Raw genomic sequence first — 23,674 nt, 5'->3', positions numbered from 1 at the left:
ACTTATATGAATACACTTCGCTGATTGTCTTTCATTTTATATCAGATTCAATGGAAAATAAAAATCTGATGAGGTCATTATTTGCATGTACAGTGACCTTTGGGCTAAATACTGAACTGCAAACAATTGTTGTGAAATGATTAATTTCTGCGTTGCCTTGAAAATGTCAGTGCGATATTTTTATGATTCCTGAATAAATAGATGCAAAATGAAAATACACGTAGAATAAGCTGTTTTGTAAGTTTGCTTCAAGCACTTAAATATGAAGGTTCATTGCTCAACATGTGTTCTAATAAGTCCAAAATAACCTGTGTAACATTACTTTTTATAAAACTGTTTTTTTAAAACTAATTTGATTAATGGCTTTAATCAAAATTCAAATGTGTCTTTTGTAGAATGAATGCTCCTACTACTGGACATAATTTCACTGAGTTTTACATCTTCTGTACTGTTTTCAGTTTTGACATTAACAAGTTTGCCATGTGGTAATTTTTTGCCGGTTCTTTGTATAGCAATGTACCAGAAACGAGGCAGGTTTGGCAGCTATAAAATCTGGTTTAACCCACCATTTCCAATAGAAATACCTGCAGCCAGTCAGGACCATTGATTGCTTTTTGCCATGATTTTACTATTTGTCATTTGTCATATGATACCTCTTTCTTTTGACTATAGCATAGAGCTTGCCAATCAGTTAGGTAATTTACAATACTTTCTAGGATTTAAAGTAAAATAGTCCACATATCCATATAAAATGTACCCAACCTGCCTATCTTATGCAATCTTGACTTTTTATGAGCAACTTGGCAGGTGTTTCTAGAAAAGTTGAGGATCCTTACCCTTACAGTGCACCTGGCCCATGCTCCCAGTTTTTAGTGGAGTCATTTGCTTTTGTTACTTTGTATGTAAGATTTTAGTTACTTTATGTTCTTTGTTGTGTATATCTGTTTTTTATGTCAGGTCTTTGTACCTGGATAACATTCTTTTGATTTCCACTAGAACCTTGGTTCCCTTGATTACTCTATCAAACAAGTATATAGAGGTACCAAACAATATAAATAATATACATGTGAATTTATTCGCATTTATTGAAAATGCATATAAAATAAATATTTACTTCTTTACAAAAATCATAAATTCAGCACATAATTCAATAACATTGTAAATTTAAAAAAAAAACAACACAGGTTTATCACAGTCAATATCAGTCTTCCAAGACTTTGTATATACCATTCTGAGCAAGATGAAATCCATTAAACAGAGAAAAAACATTGTTTAGCAAAATATGGTGGGTGAACAAATAACCTGAGTCAGGTTATCAGAAAGCTTGATACAAATCAAAGTATGTAGTTACAACTCACTTTGAATAGTTTGATATCCCTGGTAAAGGGAGGTAACTCCCTTAAAAATGGATCACTGCAGAAAATAATTTCAACTCAATATAATTTGTTGTCTTAAAAGGAACACAGCTATTTTTGTCCAAAGTAAATTTACAACACATGCATTTCTTCTCATATATGTGCAAAATACAATGATAACATAATTCATACTGAAATCATCTTGCTCAGCAGTTATAAAACAGATCCGTTCAAAAAACAAAACTTGTTCTGCAAATAAGTATAGATACCATGTACACGAGGTTGGACGGAATGTAATAAATATAAATGTACAGTTCCAGAAAGATAAAAAACAATTAAGATTAAGTCATGTTCCAATAAAATAAAATAAAATATGGGGAGGCAACTTTAAGTATTAAAGTCTACATAATTCATTCAATTTGTCAAGAGTTTTGACAACCACCTATACTTAAATGAAAAAAAAAAGTCCTTCCCCTGTACCTCATATGTTTTAATGAAACAGATCTATGGCAGTAAAATGGAATAGGGTGTATTTACTCCTAGTCAGATTAAGGATTAATAATTAGAAACAAAAATCCAATTAACTAGCCTGATGGAGAGGGTCCCTACCATCCATTACATGCCTACTCATAGGTGAGTTCTAAGACAAAAATGTACCTCCCTCATATGTGCTTAATTCAGTGAAATCCTAGCCTGTCAACAAAATTTACTTTCTGAAGGTGTTGGCATCTGGAACCTAGCCACCCTGACTTTAAACCTTTGGACTTAATGATGGACTTTTTGAATTAGAAAAGTATTGATTTTTTTTTATTATTATTTAGGGGTTTGTGAAAGGATATGGTAAAACGAAACAAACGCACAAGATTATAACCTTAATACAAACGAAGTGATTTGTAATCCATGCCTTTAAAAAACATACATTAATTTTACCATTATATTTGTTTCAAACCTGAAAGATTGAAGTATATTGAAGTAAAACTAAAAAGTTTCTGAAGTTATAATTATTAGTCATCCCCATATGTCTTAAATGCACTTGTAACATTATTTATTCAATGATATACAGAAATAGACCCAAGGTAAATCTGGCTATTTCTATGAATACTGTCAACATTACTGCAACAGGTGAACTTCTAGACATGTATAGATTCGAAATAACAGGAAGTTTAGACTTGATAAATTAATATTTTATGCATGCATCACTTATCTCCCTTGGAGCAGATACCCAGTATGCACCACTCAAGAATCCCATGATGCATCAGAGTGAAAGAACTGCACAACAGTTTAACCAAAGGAGTATCTTCATTTCAGAACAAGTTTGGGATCTGTTATAAAGTTATTTAGTTGAGTGTTTTTAGTCTGTATCTTAGCTCCTAGTTTGTTGTATTTCTTCATCATGAAGTATTCAATTTCTTCTTCTCTTTTTTCTCTGAAAAAAAAATAACATTTGAATCAATTTTCATATGAGATTTTGTCCATATCTGTTTTGCATGGATAAATCTGTAAAAAATGTGAGAAATATTGAAATAAATACAAATAGCATAAAAAATGTATGCCATCGGTACTAGTATGATATATGCAGAGGATGCTTCAGTATGTACCACTTGGCACAACTACTGCTGTTCACTTATCTTTTTCAGTTTTCAGTGTTAAATTTTAAATTTTGAAAACTCATTTCTATTCACAGCATTACCATGCATTTATATGCACCTCATCCATACAAGTTGTATAGATGGTACATCTGGATGCAAAAATATTTTAAAAGCTTCTACACCTGTTATATGAGTGGCATGTATATCATTAGTTCATGAGTTGGCCAATTATGGCTGACCTATTATTAGAACTACTTACCTTGCCACTGGTCCATATGTTGAAACAGGAATGTTGGTAGCAGGAAGTTTATTGCCATAAGGAAACACATCCCTACAAATAAAGGTTTTGTTTAAAATATAGAGAGAATAATCAATTTACATGATAGCAACATTGCTTTTTTTTATAATTCACACCCTAAGTTTGATATTCAGTTGGCTTATTTTTTTTCTTCATTACATCAATATTATCATTTCAATTGTTTAAGTCAAAGATTTTTTTCCCCTTAACATAAAACATAAAAAATGTGGTTCATGGGTCAATGAGTTTTCCTGAATACCTGGTTTAAATAGAACCTATTCAAAGCTGTTTTAGTACAAATAAAAAAAACAAAAAACAAAAATTTTGAGACAAAACATGAGTACAAAATCACATATTCTATACTGCATACCAAAACCTGTATTACACATTCTATTTCTCACCTAGACCTAATATCACATACCCTACACAACACATCTATAGCTAATATCGCATACCCTACATCACACACCTATATTACATACTCTATATCACACACCAAGACCTATATCAAATATCATTAATCACACCTAGACATAATATTGCATACCCTACAAAACACACCTAGACCTTGTACCACATACCCTACATCACACACCTAGATCTAATATTGCATACCCTGTACATCGCATCTAGGCCTATATCACAAACCCTATATCACACACCAAGACCTATATCACATACCCTATATCTCACCTAGATCTAATATTGCATACCCTACATCACACACCTAGACCTATATTACATACCCTATATCACATACCAAGACCTATATCACATACCCTGTATCTCACCTAGATCTAATATCACATACCCTACATCACACACCTAGACCTATATTACATACCCTATATCACACACCAAGACTTATATTGCATACCCTGTATCTCACCTAGATCTAATATCACATACCCTACATCACACACCTAGACCTAATATCGCATACCCTACATCACACACCTAGACCTAATATTGCATACCCTATATCACACATCTAGACCTATATTACACATCAAGACCTTTATCATATACTCTATACTGCACACCAAGACCTATATCGCATACCATATATCTCACCTAGACCTATATCACATACTATATATCACACATCAAGACCTTTATTGCAAACACCATATCGCACACCTATACTCTATATTCTGTATACTCTATATCACACACCTACACCTACATCATATATCACTTACCCTATATCACACATCAAGACCTTTATTATATACCCTATACTGCTAACCTAGACCTATATCACATACCCTATATCTCACCTAGACCTATATCACATACCAAATATCACACACCTAGACCTATATCACACATCAAGACTTTTATTATATACCCTATACTGCATACCAAGACCTATATTGCATACCCTATATCTCACCTAGACCTATATCACATACCATTTATCACACACCTAGACCTATATCGCACACCAAGACCTACATCACATATCCCATACCTTATATTACACACCAAGACCTATCACATACCACATATCACACACCTAAACCTATATCACACATCAAGAATTTTATTGTATATTCTATATTGCATGCCTAGACCTACATCACATATCACTAACCCTATATCACACATCAAGACCTTTATTATATACCCTATACTGCACACCTAGACCTATATCACAGACCCTATATCGCACACCTAGACCTATACCACACCAAGACCTTTATTGCAAACCCTATATCACACACCGAGACCTATACTGTATACCCTACATTGCACACCTAGACCTATATTGTATACCCAATATCACACACCTACATGGAACACACTTGAAGATCATGACATGTTAAAATGTGTATAACCTGTAATATCAATCCTCAGAGGCTGGTGGCCCTTGGTGTGATATAGGAGACTCAAGCTGATATGGCACATGATACAGATTTTAACATGCTATATTCAGTATTTAACATACAAGTCCTTTGATCTTTATGCAAAGAGAATATAGTTGGTCTAATGAATAATAAGACATAATTACTTACTGTGATGTTTTTTCATCAGTAGGTGTGGACATATCTATAAGATTGAACTGGGCTGTGACCATGTCTGGTGTCAGAGATATCTGTTGTAGTCTAGATGTTGTTCTGTCATCTTCATCATCAAAATCACTAAAACAAACAAACAAAAAATCAAGAAAATTGAGATACTGAATTAATGCTTATGCAAATCATCTTCAAAATGGGGTTACTATAGATAAAGTATCAAAACAGACAAAACTTGTAGAGTTTCAATCTCTGCACAGTTAGACAGATAAAACACAAGTATAGCAGACGAAACATGTAGAGTTTCAATCTCTGCACAGTTAGACAGATGAAAGACAAGTATAGCAGACAAAACATGTAGAGTTTCAATCTCTGCACAGTTAGACAGATAAAACACAAGTATAGCAGACGAAACATGTAGAGTTTCAATCTCTGCACAGTTAGACAGATAAAACATAAGTATAGCAGACGAAACATGTAGAGTTTCGATCTCTGCACAGTTAGACAGATGAAAGACAAGTATAGCAGACAAAGCATGTAGAATTTCAATCTCTGCACAGTTAGACAGATAAAACACAAGTATAGCAGACGAAACATGTAGAGTTTCAATCTCTGCACAGTTAGACAGATAAAACACAAGTATAGCAGACGAAACATGTAGAGTTTCAATCTCTGCACAGTTAGACAGATGAAAGACAAGTATAGCAGAAAAACATGTAGAGTTTCGATCTCTGCGCAGATAGACAGATGAAACACAAGTACAGCAGACAAAACATGTAGAGTTTCAATCTCTGCACAGTTAGACAGATGAAAGACAAGTATAGCAGACAAAACATGTAGAGTTTCGATCTCTGCACAGTTAGACAGATGAAAGACAAGTATAGCAGACAAAGCATGTAGAGTTTCAATCTCTGCACAGTTAGACAGATGAAACACAAGTACAGCAGACAAAACATGTAGAGTTTCAATCTCTGCACAGTTGGACAGATGAAAGACAAGTATAGCAGACAAAACATGTAGAGTTTCGATCTCTGCGCAGTTAGACAGATGAAAGACAAGTATAGCAGACAAAGCATGTAGAGTTTCAATCTCTGCGCAGTTAGACAGATGAAAGACAAGTATAGCAGACAAAGCATGTAGAGTTTCAATCTCTGCACAGTTAGACAGATGAAAGACAAGTATAGCAGACAAAACATGTAGAATTTCAATCTCTGCACAGTTAGACAGATGAAACACAAGTATAGCAGACAAAACATGTAGAGTTTCAATCTCTGCACAGTTAGACAGATGAAACACAAGTACAGCAGACAAAACATGTAGAGTTTCAATCTCTGCACAGTTGGACAGATGAAAGACAAGTATAGCAGACAAAACATGTAGAGTTTCGATCTCTGCACAGTTAGACAGATGAAAGACAAGTATAGCAGACAAAACATGTAGAGTTTCGATCTCTGCGCAGTTAGACAGATGAAAGACAAGTATAGCAGACAAAACATCTAGTTTCAATCTCTGCACAGTTGGACAGATGAAGCACAAGTATAGCAGACAAAACATGTAGAGTTTCAATCTCTGCACAGTTAGACAGATGAAACACAAGTACAGCAGACAAAGCATGTAGAGTTTCAATCTCTGCACAGTTAGACAGATGAAACACAAGTATAGCAGACAAAGCATGTAGAGTTTCAATCTCTGCACAGTTAGACAGATAAAACACAAGTATAGCAGACGAAACATGTAGAGTTTCAATCTCTGCATAGTTAGACAGATAAAACATAAGTATAGCAGACGAAACATGTAGAGTTTCGATCTCTGCACAGTTAGACAGATGAAAGACAAGTATAGCAGACAAAGCATGTAGAATTTCAATCTCTGCACAGTTAGACAGATGAAACACAAGTACAGCAGACAAAACATGTAGAGTTTCAATCTCTGCACAGTTAGACAGATGAAAGACAAGTATAGCAGACAAAACATGTAGAGTTTCGATCTCTGCGCAGTTAGACAGATGAAAGACAAGTATAGCAGACAAAGCATGTAGAGTTTCAATCTCTGCACAGTTAGACAGATGAAACACAAGTACAGCAGACAAAACATGTAGAGTTTCAATCTCTGCACAGTTGGACAGATGAAAGACAAGTATAGCAGACAAAACATGTAGAGTTTCGATCTCTGCGCAGTTAGACAGATGAAAGACAAGTATAGCAGACAAAGCATGTAGAGTTTCAATCTCTGCGCAGTTAGACAGATGAAAGACAAGTATAGCAGACAAAACATGTAGAGTTTCAATCTCTGCACAGTTAGACAGATGAAAGACAAGTATAGCAGACAAAACATGTAGAGTTTCAATCTCTGCACAGTTAGACAGATGAAACACAAGTATAGCAGACAAAATATGTAGAGTTTCGATCTCTGCGCAGTTAGACAGATGAAAGACAAGTATAGCAGACAAAACATGTAGAGTTTCGATCTCTGCACAGTTAGACAGATGAAAGACAAGTATAGCAGACAAAACATGTAGAGTTTCGATCTCTGCGCAGTTAGACAGATGAAAGACAAGTATAGCAGACAAAACATCTAGTTTCAATCTCTGCACAGTTGGACAGATGAAGCACAAGTATAGCAGACAAAACATGTAGAGTTTCAATCTCTGCACAGTTAGACAGATGAAACACAAGTACAGCAGACAAAGCATGTAGAGTTTCAATCTCTGCACAGTTAGACAGATGAAACACAAGTATAGCAGACAAAGCATGTAGAGTTTCAATCTCTGCACAGTTAGACAGATGAAAGACAAGTATAGCAGACAAAACATGTAGAGTTTCAATCTCTGCACAGTTAGACAGATGAAACAATGTTTTTATTTCTGGTTTTCATTGATATTTCACAATGAGAGTTTTGAAATAGTTTGCCTATAAAATGTTTTTTTTTCTTTTTTCATTAATTTACATGTACACGGTTAGAGGTAAAAGGTTAATGATTCTCAAGGAAATGTAGCAGTATTACAGACAGAATATGTGAAGTTCCAATCCAATCCTTGCACAATTAGATAGCTGAAACAATTCATTTCACAATGTCATGAGGTCATAAGAAGACTTACCCATCCATAACATTCTGTTTATCATCCTCTGGTAATGAATCTAAAACATCTGGTACGTCTCCTGGTAACAGATTGTCATCAAACTGGTCATCCCTACATCAAAGCAAACAAATATGTAGGTCTATTTATACATGAATATCTTGGTAAAGTCGAATTTAATGCTTCAATTGGTTTACATGTACTTACATTCCATTCACAGCAGTGTACAAACTGAATATGTTCTAGCATGCATAAGCTATAAGAAATGATTGACGTGGCTTATTGTCTTAAAATGTTGTAATATGTAAATAAAAAATAGTGTCTGTATCTAAAGAAGATTTGATGAAATTTGTTGCTAGTAGATTCATTTTCTGTAAATTATTTTTCAGTACAGCTGTCAAAATATACAACGTAATAATGATTCTAAAAACAATATAAAAGAACAGCCTTCAAATGTCCCCCGAAAAAAAAAATGCAGAAAACTTTAAATTCACTGAAATTTTCTAAGTCCAAGGGCCGTAACTTCCATAAAATATCAATCAACTATAACCAAAGTCTAACTTAATCTTTATCTTGTAACCATAGCAACAATCTAATTAAAATTAAACCTATCAATGGTCCCATTCAGAAACTGCATGCAGGATCTAACAACACTCCATTCTACTTTCTGTTATGATGACCTTTCTGATCAGCCAATCAGAATTCATCGTTCACGATTTTCAAAACATAATTCAAAGGGAAAACCCCAAGGATTCTGAAAAGGTCATTTGAACAGAAAGTATATGGAGTGTGGTTAAAACAAGACTAACCATCTAGGCACCCAGACATTAGTTAGTGTGGGTGTATTTGACAGGGATGTCAGACCCTGCGATGGAAATTTCTTCCATGCCATTATTCCTCGTACTGTATCCTACAAAAATAAAATGATGGGATGATCAAAAAACAATTTTCACTTCTAAGAATTCAAAAGTTTTAAGTACAACTAACTTAAATTTTTGTTTCAAAGCACCTGCTTATCTAAAGGATATTAACATTGTTCAAAATTGAAATACTTCCAACAGAAAAAAAAAACTTTCGCCAGAACATATTGTGATCCTTATATCTACATCAAGTTACAGTATTATTCCGACTTACAGTAAGGCTGGTTATTTCTGCAGGTGTAGAATTTGGCATTTTGATGCAAAAACATATGGAATAAATAACTTCTTATTTCTAATTTTGGCAGATGGCAAGTGTTGCACTAAATATTTAAGCCCAGCGAAAATATTTTGCAGAATTCATTTTGGTGTGTTAGACAGATCGCTAAAATAAATTAAAGTAGCAACCATTGAAAAGTACCCCTATACAGTAATTACTGAAAAATCAAAAATTATTACATGCACTTTCACAAGAATACTTAGAGTTGTTTTATTTCTGCAGCGTTCTGAAAAAAATGTGGTTAAATATTGTAAAAAATTTCATACTTATGTTTTGTTAATTGAAATTATACTTGAATAAGTCACTTTAGTAGTGTAATAATCATACCTCTCTATCTAAATATTTTCTCTGAGTGGCAGCATGCTGATTGGTAGCATGATCCTTCCTAATATATCTTGGCAGCGGACAAAGATGGAAGTCTGGATCAACTTCAGCATAGGGGGCAGGGGCCTGGAATACTTGTAAACCTGGGGCTGGGTTCTGAAAAAAGAAACAAGATATAATATGATATTCAAAGACCTGATTGAATACTGTATACTTAAAGAAGAATTACCATGAAATACTCTGGAATGCCTTTATCAATGTTAAAGAATTTAGTTGGTAGTTTTAAGTGTTCTTTTACTGCACACAAATTTTCACCCATAATAGTTCTTCCTTATTTTAGAAAAAAAAACTAATGTAAAGGGAAACAACTCATAACATTTCAGTCATTTACACAATAAATTGACAGAAATTTTATAGGAGTATAAGATATGCAAATTTCTTCACAATAATAATGTTCTATTAATGTCAACAGAGCTTTCAGATAAATGATTAATTGTATTCTGGTAAAAATACCAGCTTTTAAATAAATTAGGAGTATAATCCATTGTTAATGTAAGTAAATACCCTTTTCTAATAAATGCACTTACAAAGATGTGAAGTGGTGGATATTCAATAGGCTGAAATAATGCTTTAGGTGGAGTTAGGGCAACAGGTTGTGGCTGGGCAGTAACCTCTTGCTTAGGTAAGTCTTCAACTCCCTCTGGAAGAGTTACAGGTCCATCCTCCGTTACATCTACAACTCTAGGAGCAGCTGATTCTACTTGGTAAGCTGATAGTGTAATAACTTCCTCCTTAAATAAAAAAAAGAATAGGTAAAATTTGTTGAAATAACATTACTGTGAAACTATTATTATTCTTAGGGTGCCAATTTTCAATTTTCAGTAAGACAAACCACAAAATTTGGTTCCCAACAAAAAGGAAATTCCCCATTAATCCAGATGTTGCATACATTAAAACTATGAATTCAAGAATCCACAAACAAGTGAATTTTCCAGAAAATTGGTACCCATGAATAAAACTACCTCCACAGTATGGCAAACAAAATAGCTATTTTGTTACTTTTCCTTTGATGTTGAAGTAAGCTGTGGAAAAGCTAAACATAACAATCCATTTTTTTCACAATCACTGTAAATTCAACAATTTTTGTGTGTAAAAAAACTCTATTTTAATAACAAAAATTTGGCAAAAAATCCTGCATCAGTAATGCTAAAAAGTTTATGTTGCATGTTTTTGCAATAATGAAAACATTGCAATGATTACAGAATTTACAGTATAAAGACAAATACAGAAAAGATTACAGGAAGCTGTCAGAAGTGTACATTGAATCATTACAAGTATCTGCAGTCCTTTTTTAAATAAGCTGAAGCGTAAAATTTGTCATATGTCATGATATTATAATAGATTAAAGTATTGTGAAATCATAACATATGACTAATTTTACATACAAATTTGTGAAATCTACCACTGAAATGTACATGTATCTAAACCAGCATAAAAAGTAAATATATGTTACTTACCTCGGCTCCTGTTCTTAGTGGTCTGGCAAGTTCTGGAGCTACGTATCCACTGGCTGAACAATGGGTATCATGAATATCATATCCTAGTAGTCTGTACACTTGGGGTACCTGTTTGAAATTTTAAAATACATCAGTTATCTCCCTTGATAAAATCTGTTTTGTTTGTTGGGGTTTAACGTCCGAGCATTGATAAAATCTATCCAAGTTCTTATTAGTTTACTTCACATTCTAAAGAAGAGTACTGTGAACATATTAATTTTTGCCATTTTTACAGTGGACAAAAAATCGCAAAAAATTGCACTCGTGAAATCAATTTTAACATTATATACTGCTTAAAGCACAAAAATTGAATCAAATGTATCTGTCTAATAATTTCTGGTAATAAAACAAAAGGAAGATATTGTATATGTAGCAGTGATTTATTTATTGTCAAAGTTGTAATTCCACTCTATGCTGTGATTACTTATGTACAATTTCAGATTATTTTACCTTCAATCCAAAGTAAGGGACCTTTGTTTTTACTACGACTTCTGTTGCTTTAAATGGCACTTTTCCAAGAGCATCAGGTGCCTGAAAATAAAATGATCTACACTTATATACACTAAATGTTAGAAACATCCACAACAACTTTATCAATCAGAACTTAGAGTAAATTTACTTCTTTAGCTAATAAATTTAGTCATGACACAATATTATTCGGATTCCATGATTCAAATAATGAAAAAAAAACATAATGTTCTGATTTTGATTAAGAAGGTAGACCTAGGGTAAGGGACATAACTTTTGAAATCAGTGATATGTTTGTATCATATTCAATTTAACCAAAGCCTATCAAGCTTGAATTTGAAACAGAATGAAATCAATCTAAGTTACTTTGATATTTACATGAGAATGATGAAAAATGCTGAAAACAAACATTCAAATGATTTGTTAAGAGTTTTATCCCTCTTAACCTGTCTACCTCCTTAATGATATTTTGACTACAATCCTTTAAAAATTGAATTATAACATGTCAAATTTTTGCACATTATACAAAATAACTTAGATTGGACCAATTTACACTTAGATGATAACTGTAGAGTATTTGAAGACTTGGAGGAGTCAGTCATGGATTTGACAGTGACAAATTGAGTTACAGGTGATGCATGAGCAGAATCTGTAAACAGATATTGCTACTGTCAAATCTAGACTGACAAAGACCGTTAAATACAATACAGTTATCTCCATTCTAAAGCAACTGTCAAAATAACCATTAAAAATCTTTAGAAATAATTCTAGGCATGTGTTAAACTTACTAAAAAATTTAAAATACCCCTTAAATAAATAGAACATGAAAGTGCATGAAACTTTCACTTATACACAACTGTAAGCTTTTACCGCTACATTATTACCATATCATCTTTAACATTTGGAGGGACATAGGTTGGGAATGTAAACTTCTGTATTTTTTCATGAGTCATTGTTAATGTTGATGGTATCAACTCTCTTTTAGCTTCTTGTTTCATCTTTTCATTTTGGTCACCTATGAAAAAAAAACAAAAAGTATTGGTTCTAAACATATATGTCTTCCTTATTTGAAATATACAAATATAAACCTAATTTCAAAGCTTTCAAAATTTTTGTGAGACAGTTAAGACAATTGCAAGTAATGATAATTCAAACAAAACGATATTAATACAAATATTAAGAACAAAAAGAGACATCAAATAGTCATCTGTTAGAGCAAAAAAAAAAAAGAATTCTTTTGTCTTCAAAGGATGGCAATTGTTTTCATCATACAGCTGATGAAACTTTTTTTTTATTTTACTTACTGAAAATTTTAAAAATTAACATGTAGTTCATTTTTGTATGGTGTCACTTTAAAACTATAATATGACTTAATTTTTTTCAAGAACAAAAACACCATGTGTCTAACACCAAAACATAGTAGATATATGATAGGCACATGTACAGGTTTGACATGTTTTATGCACACTGTTCTTAAGAATATCAGGTGGTCTATTTATTGGCTATGCATGAATATGAACTCAAACAAAGCATCCAATAACTTTTCTCCTGAAAATTGAGATTTCAAGGAAAGGCTGTAACACAGAAGACAACAGTTTAGTATATATATATATCACCTACCTGACACACCACTGGGTATATATTTTTTATCTTTCCACTCAGATACAAGTTTGGCTAATGACTTTAACTTGATATCTGCTCTTGATCGAATAATAACCTAAACGAAAGTTTTATACATATATAAAAATGAAATAATCAATCAAACTTGATTTGAAATGTTTACAGATCTATCATATTTATTACATGTATTGTACAGTAGAGTATATGTCAGATCTGTTATATAGGATACATGAAGTATCTATTGAAACTCTTTACTGCAGTTACCAATGGATCAAAGTATTGTGAAAGTACTTTAATCATGGATACCAATTTTGTGGATTAGCGAAGAAACACAAGTTAGTGGATTCTTGAATTTGTGGTTTTGAAGTTTTTGATATACACATCAATTGGAATCTAATATTCCTTGGGAACCAAATTTCATGAAAACAGTGAAAATTGGTACCCCACATACAAGAGTACTTTCACAATACTTTCAGTAATGAGTATACTATAAAGTCTCACAAATATTAAATATTTCACTACTGTCAGTAATTTCTTTTTCTTATTTGAACATCAATTTATATTTAGGTTCCTACATTCTTATAAAAAAATTCTCTGAAAAATAAAATACATACAACATAGTGATTTTTTAACCCTTGTTTATGGGTTGAATTTGTGCCCCATTCCCAAAGGGATATGCTCTAAATTTCAGCAGTGAAATTCCCAATTGCTACTTGAAACATTGATTAAAATGGAGATTAATGAGATGCACATAACCTTCTCTCTACTGTATAAAAGTAGTCATTCAGAGGTCATCTCAATGGAAATTGTAATGGTCTTCATCAAGGATTTTCAATAAGGAATTATTTTTAAATTTCTGTATTAAATTCCCAGCAATTTCACACCTTTTTTATCCAATTGGCCCCTCCCCAAAAACAGAAGAAAAATACTGATATTGCATAAAATTCAGAAAATATGTGTTATCACATAGTAATAATGTATATGATATGCAACCAATTGTTTTTATATCATGATAATTATCAGTAAATCATACCTTTCTTGCTGCTTGAGCAAATGTGCTAAGAGCTTTGTGTCTAACAGCCCACAGGTCATTAGCATACATATCAAACTTAGCATCTTCAGGGGCTGCCTGAAATTTAGAAAATGGATAAATCTAATGAATAAATTTGCGAACAGTGATATAATGAATATGAACAACAATTTGAGATAATACACAATGCTGCTTTACCTCTATCTTACAAATATTTTTCATAAAAATTATAAACAATGACAAAATGTGTACACTCAATCTCATAGTTCTGAGGTATTTTCAAGGATAAACTAAAACAGGGTTGCCATTTATCAACACAATCACAGTTTTTTAGAAAGTGACCAAGTCCTTTCCTTCAAAGTTCTCAATGACTTGCCAGGATAATAGAGGACTGTATAGGATTCAACTAGCCCAAAACAAGTAAAGTTCACATCATTTCAATATCTCAAATTTTTACTAGCCCCTGACTTCAGGCTAGTGGCTAAAGTAATGGTCTACACCAGAGTCTGTTGTGGACCATTTACTTTAGCTTACAAGCCACCATAACAAAATTCATAATAGACCTCTGTTGTATTACCTCTGCAGCATCCCTAAATGTCCTCCTCAATATAGGTTTGGTTTCTGGTCTTACATACTCATCCTCCTCTACAGGATCACCTCTCCTCTTATACTGAAAAACATACAACATTTAAAATCACATACATGGTGTAACTTCTACCCAAGGCAGGAAAACTAGATTTATTTTTTGTTTGTTTCTGAAGGTTTACGTAGATATTTATGCCTATTTGTGTATATATTATGGACAAACACTGCACTATTAAATAATACTGTGAAAATCGAAAGATTTAAATTCATATTTAAATATACAAATATAAGATCATTTCTTGTTAATCGTTACAAAATGATTGTAATTAGAATGAATATTGTTGTATGATTTGACAGAATTATTTTTTTCATATTCCATAAATAAGTACAACCATAATGAAATTTTTTTTTCATTAGGGTTAAACATATTTCTTGTTCATATTTAGTAAAATCTCTGGATCATAAAGGGTGACAGTCCACTTTGAGTCAGATATATAATGTTTATGTATGATCACAACAAGAAGGTAAAAAAGTCTCTATCTGTGATTTTTTTTTATATAATAGCAGTATTCATCAAACAATCCCTGTTTGAAATGTTTTGATAATTAACACTTTGAAATAAATACTTTAATTTCACTCTGAATTTCTTCAGCCAAAATGATACAACAAAAATATTAATCAGCTGATCATAAATCATAAAATTTATATTGAAAATAGTTACGAATTATGGAAAAAATCTGGTTATCATGAATAACCAAAATGGTTTTATTCATGCCAAAAACACTTTAAATAACACACCAAGTAAAAATCATGCAAAGAGTGATTCATGGTTGGAAAGCCTACATATTTTTATTTTTGATAGTTTGTTTAAAATATTATAGTTAACAGAATAAAACATGTGGCTTTCCATATAACCTTTATTCTTAGGATATAAAAATGTAGTAAAATTTGAAATTACAGGAGATAACTCTGTAAATGATCTTAAAATGTAATAGAACTAAGAACAAAACGATTGGAATGAATGTATATGCATTTCACCATATAGACTCATAATGCAACTTAATAACAAAAATAATAATGTCTTTTTTGGGGTGTATCACATATTACAGAATTTGCATGATTCTTACAAAGACTGCTACTAAACTCTTGTTCCACACACTTCTTAAATCTAGAATTCTTCCATACTTGTGATCATATTTTGATTATTCATTCTTCCTAATTAATTATGATATTTTAATTTACCACATATTCATCCCAAGCTTCTCCTCTGGCAGTTAATATACTAGCCCTGGCATCATTGGTAATCTGGTCATCTCCTTGCTTGACCTGCCATCGTAACTGATTTTGTCTTTCTTCATAAACATTCTGTCTGACATTATGTTCAAATACTGCTTCCTACAGGAAAGAAGTTAAATAATATTGGTATAAGCTTACAGCCAGTAAGAGACTTTAAAGAATCGAGTTTGTCTTCTCTTGATTGAACAACCATCACTTGATGAAATGTCTGAATTAGTTAAATGGACAATTAATATAGAGATTTAAATCTAAATCATCCTGATATTAACTTTGAATAATTTCCTTCTCAGTTGTCCATTAAATTAACTGAGGCATTTGGTGTCTGTCATTTAATTAAGGGAAGATCAAGTTATCAAATCCCCTGAACATCACGGAACATCATAATTGTATGCGCTATACGAGTATCGAATGAAAAAATAATCTTAACAAGTTCAAGATTAGGATAGTTATAACAGTACAAACCATTTGCTTGTTTCTCCATACTGGATAATAAGCAGTCACATTTAATAAAGATTTTTCTATTATCTTATTTTCATCATTGATTTCTTTGGATCACACCATATCAAAATGGAAGCCATTTATATTTTTTCTTGAATTCGTTAGGCAGCTGTTAACTCCCTTTCTTTTCAAATATTCATTTCATTTTAATTTACCTTCATTTGGCGAGTTGCTTTCTTTGATTTGTCAGGTTTACTTTTGGCCAACACAGCTAAAATAAATAACAGAACTGTATATGAAATGTCTTTTTTGAACAACACATTTTTCTCCTTTTTTTGGAATAGGATTTATATAAAAATAAAATATGTCATGCATATCTTCATGTTGTACAACACAACTGAACACTATTTCATTCTTATACATATTTAACTAAATAACATGGTTGATGTAGGTACCACAAACTGTTTGACAGACAGGATAAAAACAACATACATTATCTCCCCTTGATACAGAAGACAAATATTATCAATATTTAATATAAACTAAAATCAGTACAAATGGCTAACAAATAAAACTTCTTTAATATAGCATGCAAGACTCAATGCTCTGGGAGTGTTGAAAATTGTATGCGCTATACGAGTATCGAATGAAAAAATAATCTTAACAAGTTCAAGATTAGGATAGTTATAACAGTACAAACCATTTAGGTATTTAAGGAAAATCTTCAAATGGAACTTAACTTTCCAACTCCTTTCAGAAATTCTTTTTTTAATGAAATATAATAACAAACTTTCTCACAACAGATTATCACTAGTCCTGTTTGACAGGAAAAGGGAATCAATGATCACTGGGTCTTAGTAAAATACTTTTTTTTAAAATATGATTCTACATACTCTCCCTAAGGTCTTTTGCCCTCAGCTTGCCTGGTTCTTGGTTTAATACTTGAGCCACAGCATATGGGGTGTCTAATTTAGGGGGAAACCGCAAACCACCATATTCTATATCCTGTTAAATAGTAGTAAAGTATAATTATAATAAATAGAAACAGATTCTATAATTTTTAAATGAAAAAAAAAATAAAGGTATTTTTTTCCAAATGTTGAAAAATTTGTATCTATTGATATTAAAGCATGTATAGTGTATAAAAGCAAAGTTCACAATTACCTATAAAATTAGCTCAAGGCTCCAGAAATGGTAAACAAGTAATATCTTTAAAAAAAAGCTTGCCAATGCAGTGAAATTTGTTCATTTTACTTAAAATTTTCTACATTTCCTTCAGAAAAAAAACCACATAGCACGCAATTTCAATTTTCGATAGTTTTTTTTCCAACGCCCCTAAGTTATCAGTATTTGGTCAATCGAGAAACAGAATTATGATTATGTAACCTGTATTTCCATGGAAGAGCGTCTTTAATGTCAAAGGGTAAAAAGCGAAACTATACCGACTGCATCGCAAAAATGTAGGTATCAATTTTATACAGAAGTCAACATCCCCTTTGAAACTATATTTTGAAACGTGTTCATGGTATTAATGATGTGAAATTATTTTGATTCTAATAGGACTAGTTTCTTCATATTTTTTTATTACACTAAGTCCCTGTGTTGCAAGAAATGTTGGTCATGTAAATAATGTGATATACAAGTAAGCATGATTAACCTACATAACTAGATCAGAAGTTATTATATTCTGTAGGAAGCAAGAAATATACCAAAGGAAATATTCATTAATAACTGACTGACAGGTTGAATGTATTATAAATCTCGGACATGTTAAAGAAATCATGTTATAACCTGTGATTTGAAAGGCTCTTCTTCTTTAGACTCTCTAAGTTTTTTCTTTGTTCTTGACCTCTCTAAAGGGGTTACACAGCGTGGATCTAAAATATTATCCTCGACAACATCATTATCATATTCTTTGAGAGACATATCCCTGAAAAGAAACATATGAAAAGCTTCAGTATATGTAAATATATTCATTTACCTGCTACTTTATTGTTATTCTCGTGTTCTTACTGTATGATATTTTCTATATATATATTACTGTCGTGATACTAAAACATATTGGTAATTCCATGTGAAAATGTTATGTCAAAGAGACTGACAATGCAGCTGAACAGAATAAGATCAGTTTTGAACATCTTGACAGAACATCACAACCACCCTTTTGAACTCACTGTAATATTTTCGGTCTTGACTTCAAAACTGTCATTTTTCTGTATGTATAATATTTACAAATCCATGAGACCGTAAGTATTTAAAAGAACTGTAAAATGTTGGAAACTCTACATATACTTTACAACTGTATCTCAATATCCAGGGTATTTAATACAAACAGACTTTGGTCCAGTACAAACATTAATTGGACCAAATGGACTTTAAACTAGAATGTCAGAGAAACACTGGAATCAGTTGTATCCTGTTGGTCACAATTTTTATGTTAGCTTTTCAGATAAAAGAATACTATGTTGGTATGCATTAAATTTTTCTTAATGCGAAAAAAGTCAATTTGGCAATTCTAAGGCAAAAAAAAATATGTATGATTCTGGTCACATCTTTGAATAAAATAGGGTCAGTAAGTTGAAAAATTATTATTATTTTTTATAACAAATCACGAGGTCGGATTATAAGGTTGCTAACTCCAGCAGATGAATGTCTAAGTGTTCAATGAAAATGTTAATTACAGCAGTTGATCACCTAGACTATCATCACAAACAGCAATGAAACATCAACAGACTGTAATTTACAGCTTTCAGTTGTCTTGTGGTTACGACTGCAAGTGAGTTTCCAGCCGTTGTTGTTTACTATTGTAACTTCTGAATCTGGTCAGGACAAGTTACAAAAAAATCTGGAATACCTGATGTGGATAGGATTGGTTGTTTTTTTTTTCATTTTGGCGGAAAAAAAAGTCTAGGGTCAGTGGTAGAAACTATGGCCGTTGGGTGACTGGAACCAAACATATTTTTTCATTTGGCCTAATTATATTGCAAAAGTACCTTAACAAGCCAGGAACAGATGAACCAGTAAATTGACATTCAATAGGTTTTGAATTAAACTGAGATATTGTCAGCTGGATTCTCATTATAGCTGTTTGAAACTCAAATGGTGCAAATGTCACAGCAACATCTGCTTCTCCCTGGGCTGGGATAATACCTGTATAATAAACATTGTAAATGAAAGTATCAATATTATTGTACAAGTTCTAATTACTTAGATTTGTGGTGTGTCTTACCTGCATGTACTCGCAGCATTACAGGCAGTAAGTAAGGATGTATATATGTAGTTATATGAATGTTATAAAGATTCCAATGTACATTCATACACAAGTTAAAAATGCATTATTTTTGTATGTTTCATATTAAATGGAGATTTTAACTTCAACTTTACTGACTACCTTGTTCAAGGGCCATGTTAGACGAAACGTTTTTTCTGTAGCATTTAGTCTTTATCTGATATTATCTTTTAAAACCTTATGAATTCTGTATTAAACCAGATAAGATGTCAAAGCATGGAAAAAATGGGTCTTTTCCTACTACTCTGCTATGTATATAATTCCTTGTGAAGAATGGGGGTATTAACTACAAATTTGATTCTTTTTTATTACAACTGTGTCTTCCAAATTTCCAATATTTTACCCACAATGTTGTGATTCCATAATAACTATACAATTAAATTTATGTAATTTGAGAATCAAAACTTATTTGTAATAAACAAACCATTAATAGGGTTGACTGAAAATGCAGGATGAGGCTGGGTGTAATTCAACTGGAATTCAAAATCAATTGGTGCATCACATCGTAGAGGGAATACTTGTGTCATTCTATGTCCAACTGGCACATTGGGGAAAGTAAAGTTCGTAGGAAAATCTTTTGTGCTCATTATAGGATAGGCATGGATGGGTATAACCAGATTCTCTTCACCCTGTAAAGAGAAAAATACATCCAATCTATAACTGGTATAATAGAAATAATTCCAACAATCCATTATTTGTCAAATTATTAAACAATAAAACAGTTTACAGTAAATCTGAGGTACATTTAAGAATTGGCAATTATAAAAATTTTGTCTGTTGAAAAATAACATAAATTTTCCATGTGCATATTGTTCATTGCGTGAAGTGCAATAAACAAAATATGCACATGGAAAATTTACGTTATTTTTCAATAGACAAAATATTTATCATAGCCAATTCTTATAAATTAATTTTAAAACATATTTTTATCTTTAAACATATGAAAAGTAGCTCTGAATTTAACTGAATAGGGGCGTGTCAATATTTTTTTTATCCATTGAGATATAACAAAATTATTTTGGTCAATCAGATTACAGCATTTATCTCAAATTAATTTATTTGTAAATAGCAAATATGCAACAGGTCTACACAAAAGTTGAGTTTAGGCTTACGATTTTCTTGAAGTTTTTATAGTGTATTTACTAACAACAAAATTAAGTCAAAACTCAGCAATATTTTCTATTATAGGTGAGTCAGAAAAAAAATTCATTTTTCAAGTAAAATTCTAAAATGACAAACTTACTGGACAATTAATTCTAATGCAGTCATAGTAGTATCTCCATTCATCAGGCGTAAATTCTATATCACAGTCTATCGTTAAACCAGGTACTAAACGTTCCTACAACACATATGGACAATAATTGACAATGCATAAATTAAAATGTGCAAAACTAACAAAACCTACATGTGTTTCTTTTCTGGTAAAAATCTTATATGCTAAATGCTGCGGGTAAAGTGTAGAAGTAAATGATCAATGACAGTCATTTCAATAGGAAAAGTGAGTGTTAGCATTTTAAATTTTCATCAGTATCACAAACGCTTGCCATAAAGACAAGACAAGGTAAGACAATACATACTTGGATCTTAGTTATGTAGACATGGCCATGTTAGTGATATTACATGTACATTTACTTTGGGACAAAGTCAAGAGAAAAGATTCAAAACAGCTGAAAAAATGTAATCACCATGGTACACCATACAAGTATCTGCCAATTCTACATATCAGACTTGCACTTGCAAAACATGAAAGCAGTGATGGTGTTATATATAAACAATACATACACTTTTCTTGTATTTTATGTAAAAGTATTTGGTTTGAGGTGGAATGATGTGCATTCTGATAACATCTGTAGAAGCATTAACAATACTAAGCTTCTGGACATGTTTTTTGTCTGCTTCAAAGCCACCAAAGTGGATGACAGCTGGTCTAGCCAAGACCATAGCATTTTGAGCAACTTTGGAATAGATTTCTACAAAAGAAGAAAAAAATAATTAAAACTGTTGAACGTGTAACAGGATAAATAAACAAAAAAAATTATTGCACAATTGATTAAAGTGGTTTAACTTCCATGCAGGAGGGACTGATATGAATTTCATATGAATTGGTGTTTAATGTACATGAAAGTTATAAATCTTTGTAACAGAGCACACAAATGTGTCCTGGTGGTTATACTTTAAAAGCGAGCTCTAAATTTATGTAAAGAAATTTGTCTAAAAATTCATCAATCTGACACTTGAGAAACTTTTGTACAAGCATAACACAACATTGGTATACAATATGTACACTGAAGCTAATATCAGAAAGAGTAAAAATGTTTCGAAGAAGTCTGTGTTATTTTTCATATAAGCTACTTCCATTTGGAAGGATCTTGATGAAATCCTGCAATCTACACCAAGCCTGGAACAGACCTTACCGCACTTAAGGTCATTGCCTTCCTCATATTACATGTAGTATTTAAATTTGTTTCAGTAAAATGCCATGTCTCAGCTGTACTATTTTGTACTACTAAATCTTAGTACTACATGTAGTACAAGTGAAGCCTAAGCTTAATGGTTGATGTGGAAGCAACACTCTTTCTTTTCAATGCAATAGTCGCCACATTATAGTGGAGTTTAGCTTGCAATGTCAGGGATCCTGGGTTCAATTCCAAGCTAGTACTGCCATGAATTTTGTCAAGTGCTCCATGCTCTACAGTTATGACTGGTGCACAACTGAAAAACTTGTGGTGATATATTGAGGAATAAAGATATATAAAATAGCTAGGATTCGATATTCGCTATCATTAATTTGGTACATAAATAAAGATGTATTTACTCTTGTGGATGCCATAAAATAATTGCAAGAACCTCAAAGTGGAGTGAGCTCTATGGTTATTACATGTACCACATGAATCTTAATTAGAAGTAGAGAAATTGCTCTCCTACTAGCAGATACCATGTTCTATAAGCTATATGTTTAAGTTGGTAGCATGTTGGCCTATGCTATAGTACCATGAGTGTAGGGTTCCATACCTGACTTGTATTGTCTACTGAACTTGTGAATTTCTAGTTCATAGTTCTATACTATAGTATAACGCTATATGTTGTTTATGGGGGCTAAAATTTATGAACAGGAATTAGATAATGATAAGCGCAAACTTTATCTGACCATACTTGTTTCTAACAGATGATTAGGAACTGTTTTTGATCTCTTGGGTTCAACGAGCTCCATAGTGTCTATCAATAATCCATTTGAACCATCGTTCTGTAAGCCAGCTAGAGGACCGGTGACGGCCCTAGCCATCGGAGTTACAGACGGCATTTTTTCAAAAACTTAAAATGCAATCACTCAAAAATAAACGATCACATCTTTGCAGACTATTTGTTGCTCCTAATGGAGTCCGCCATAATTGTTGATTCGTAATGCGGTCTGTTAATCCGATAAAAAAAATAGTGCTAAATTTATATGTTAATGAAACATTTGATTTTGGTAGAGGATAATCTTAAACAACTTTATAGTATTAATTTTATATATTTTATTCTATATTTGAAGGAA

General features: G+C 32.2%; 1 protein-coding gene across 1 annotated transcript; it reads right to left on the bottom strand.

Moving 5' to 3' along the window:
• Positions 1-1,067: 1,067 nt before the first annotated feature.
• On the bottom strand, positions 1,068-23,540 carry LOC148603281 (cilia- and flagella-associated protein 221-like). Its single transcript, XM_088552569.1, has 22 exons — positions 23,293-23,540; positions 21,922-22,109; positions 21,383-21,478; positions 20,564-20,768; positions 19,844-20,000; positions 18,642-18,780; positions 17,744-17,855; positions 17,066-17,121; positions 16,359-16,511; positions 15,109-15,201; positions 14,535-14,630; positions 13,502-13,598; positions 12,766-12,896; positions 11,864-11,944; positions 11,375-11,482; positions 10,445-10,648; positions 9,861-10,013; positions 9,146-9,246; positions 8,358-8,450; positions 5,261-5,386; positions 3,204-3,275; positions 1,068-2,781 (listed from the first exon to the last, which is right to left on the bottom strand). Exons 1-22 carry the CDS (start codon positions 23,438-23,440, stop codon positions 2,655-2,657), a joined length of 2,736 nt encoding a protein of 911 aa, XP_088408695.1. The 5' UTR covers positions 23,441-23,540; the 3' UTR covers positions 1,068-2,654.
• Between the last annotated feature and the right edge of the window lie 134 nt (positions 23,541-23,674).

The sequence above is a fragment of the Perna viridis genome, chromosome 11, assembly GCF_037379345.1.
Source record: "Perna viridis isolate PV_CMFRI_1.1 ecotype Kerala chromosome 11, ASM3737934v1, whole genome shotgun sequence".
NCBI classification, from domain to species: domain Eukaryota; kingdom Metazoa; phylum Mollusca; class Bivalvia; order Mytilida; family Mytilidae; genus Perna; species Perna viridis.
The sequence above is the reverse complement of the archived record's forward strand: the minus strand, read 5'-3'. Positions and strand labels throughout refer to the sequence as shown.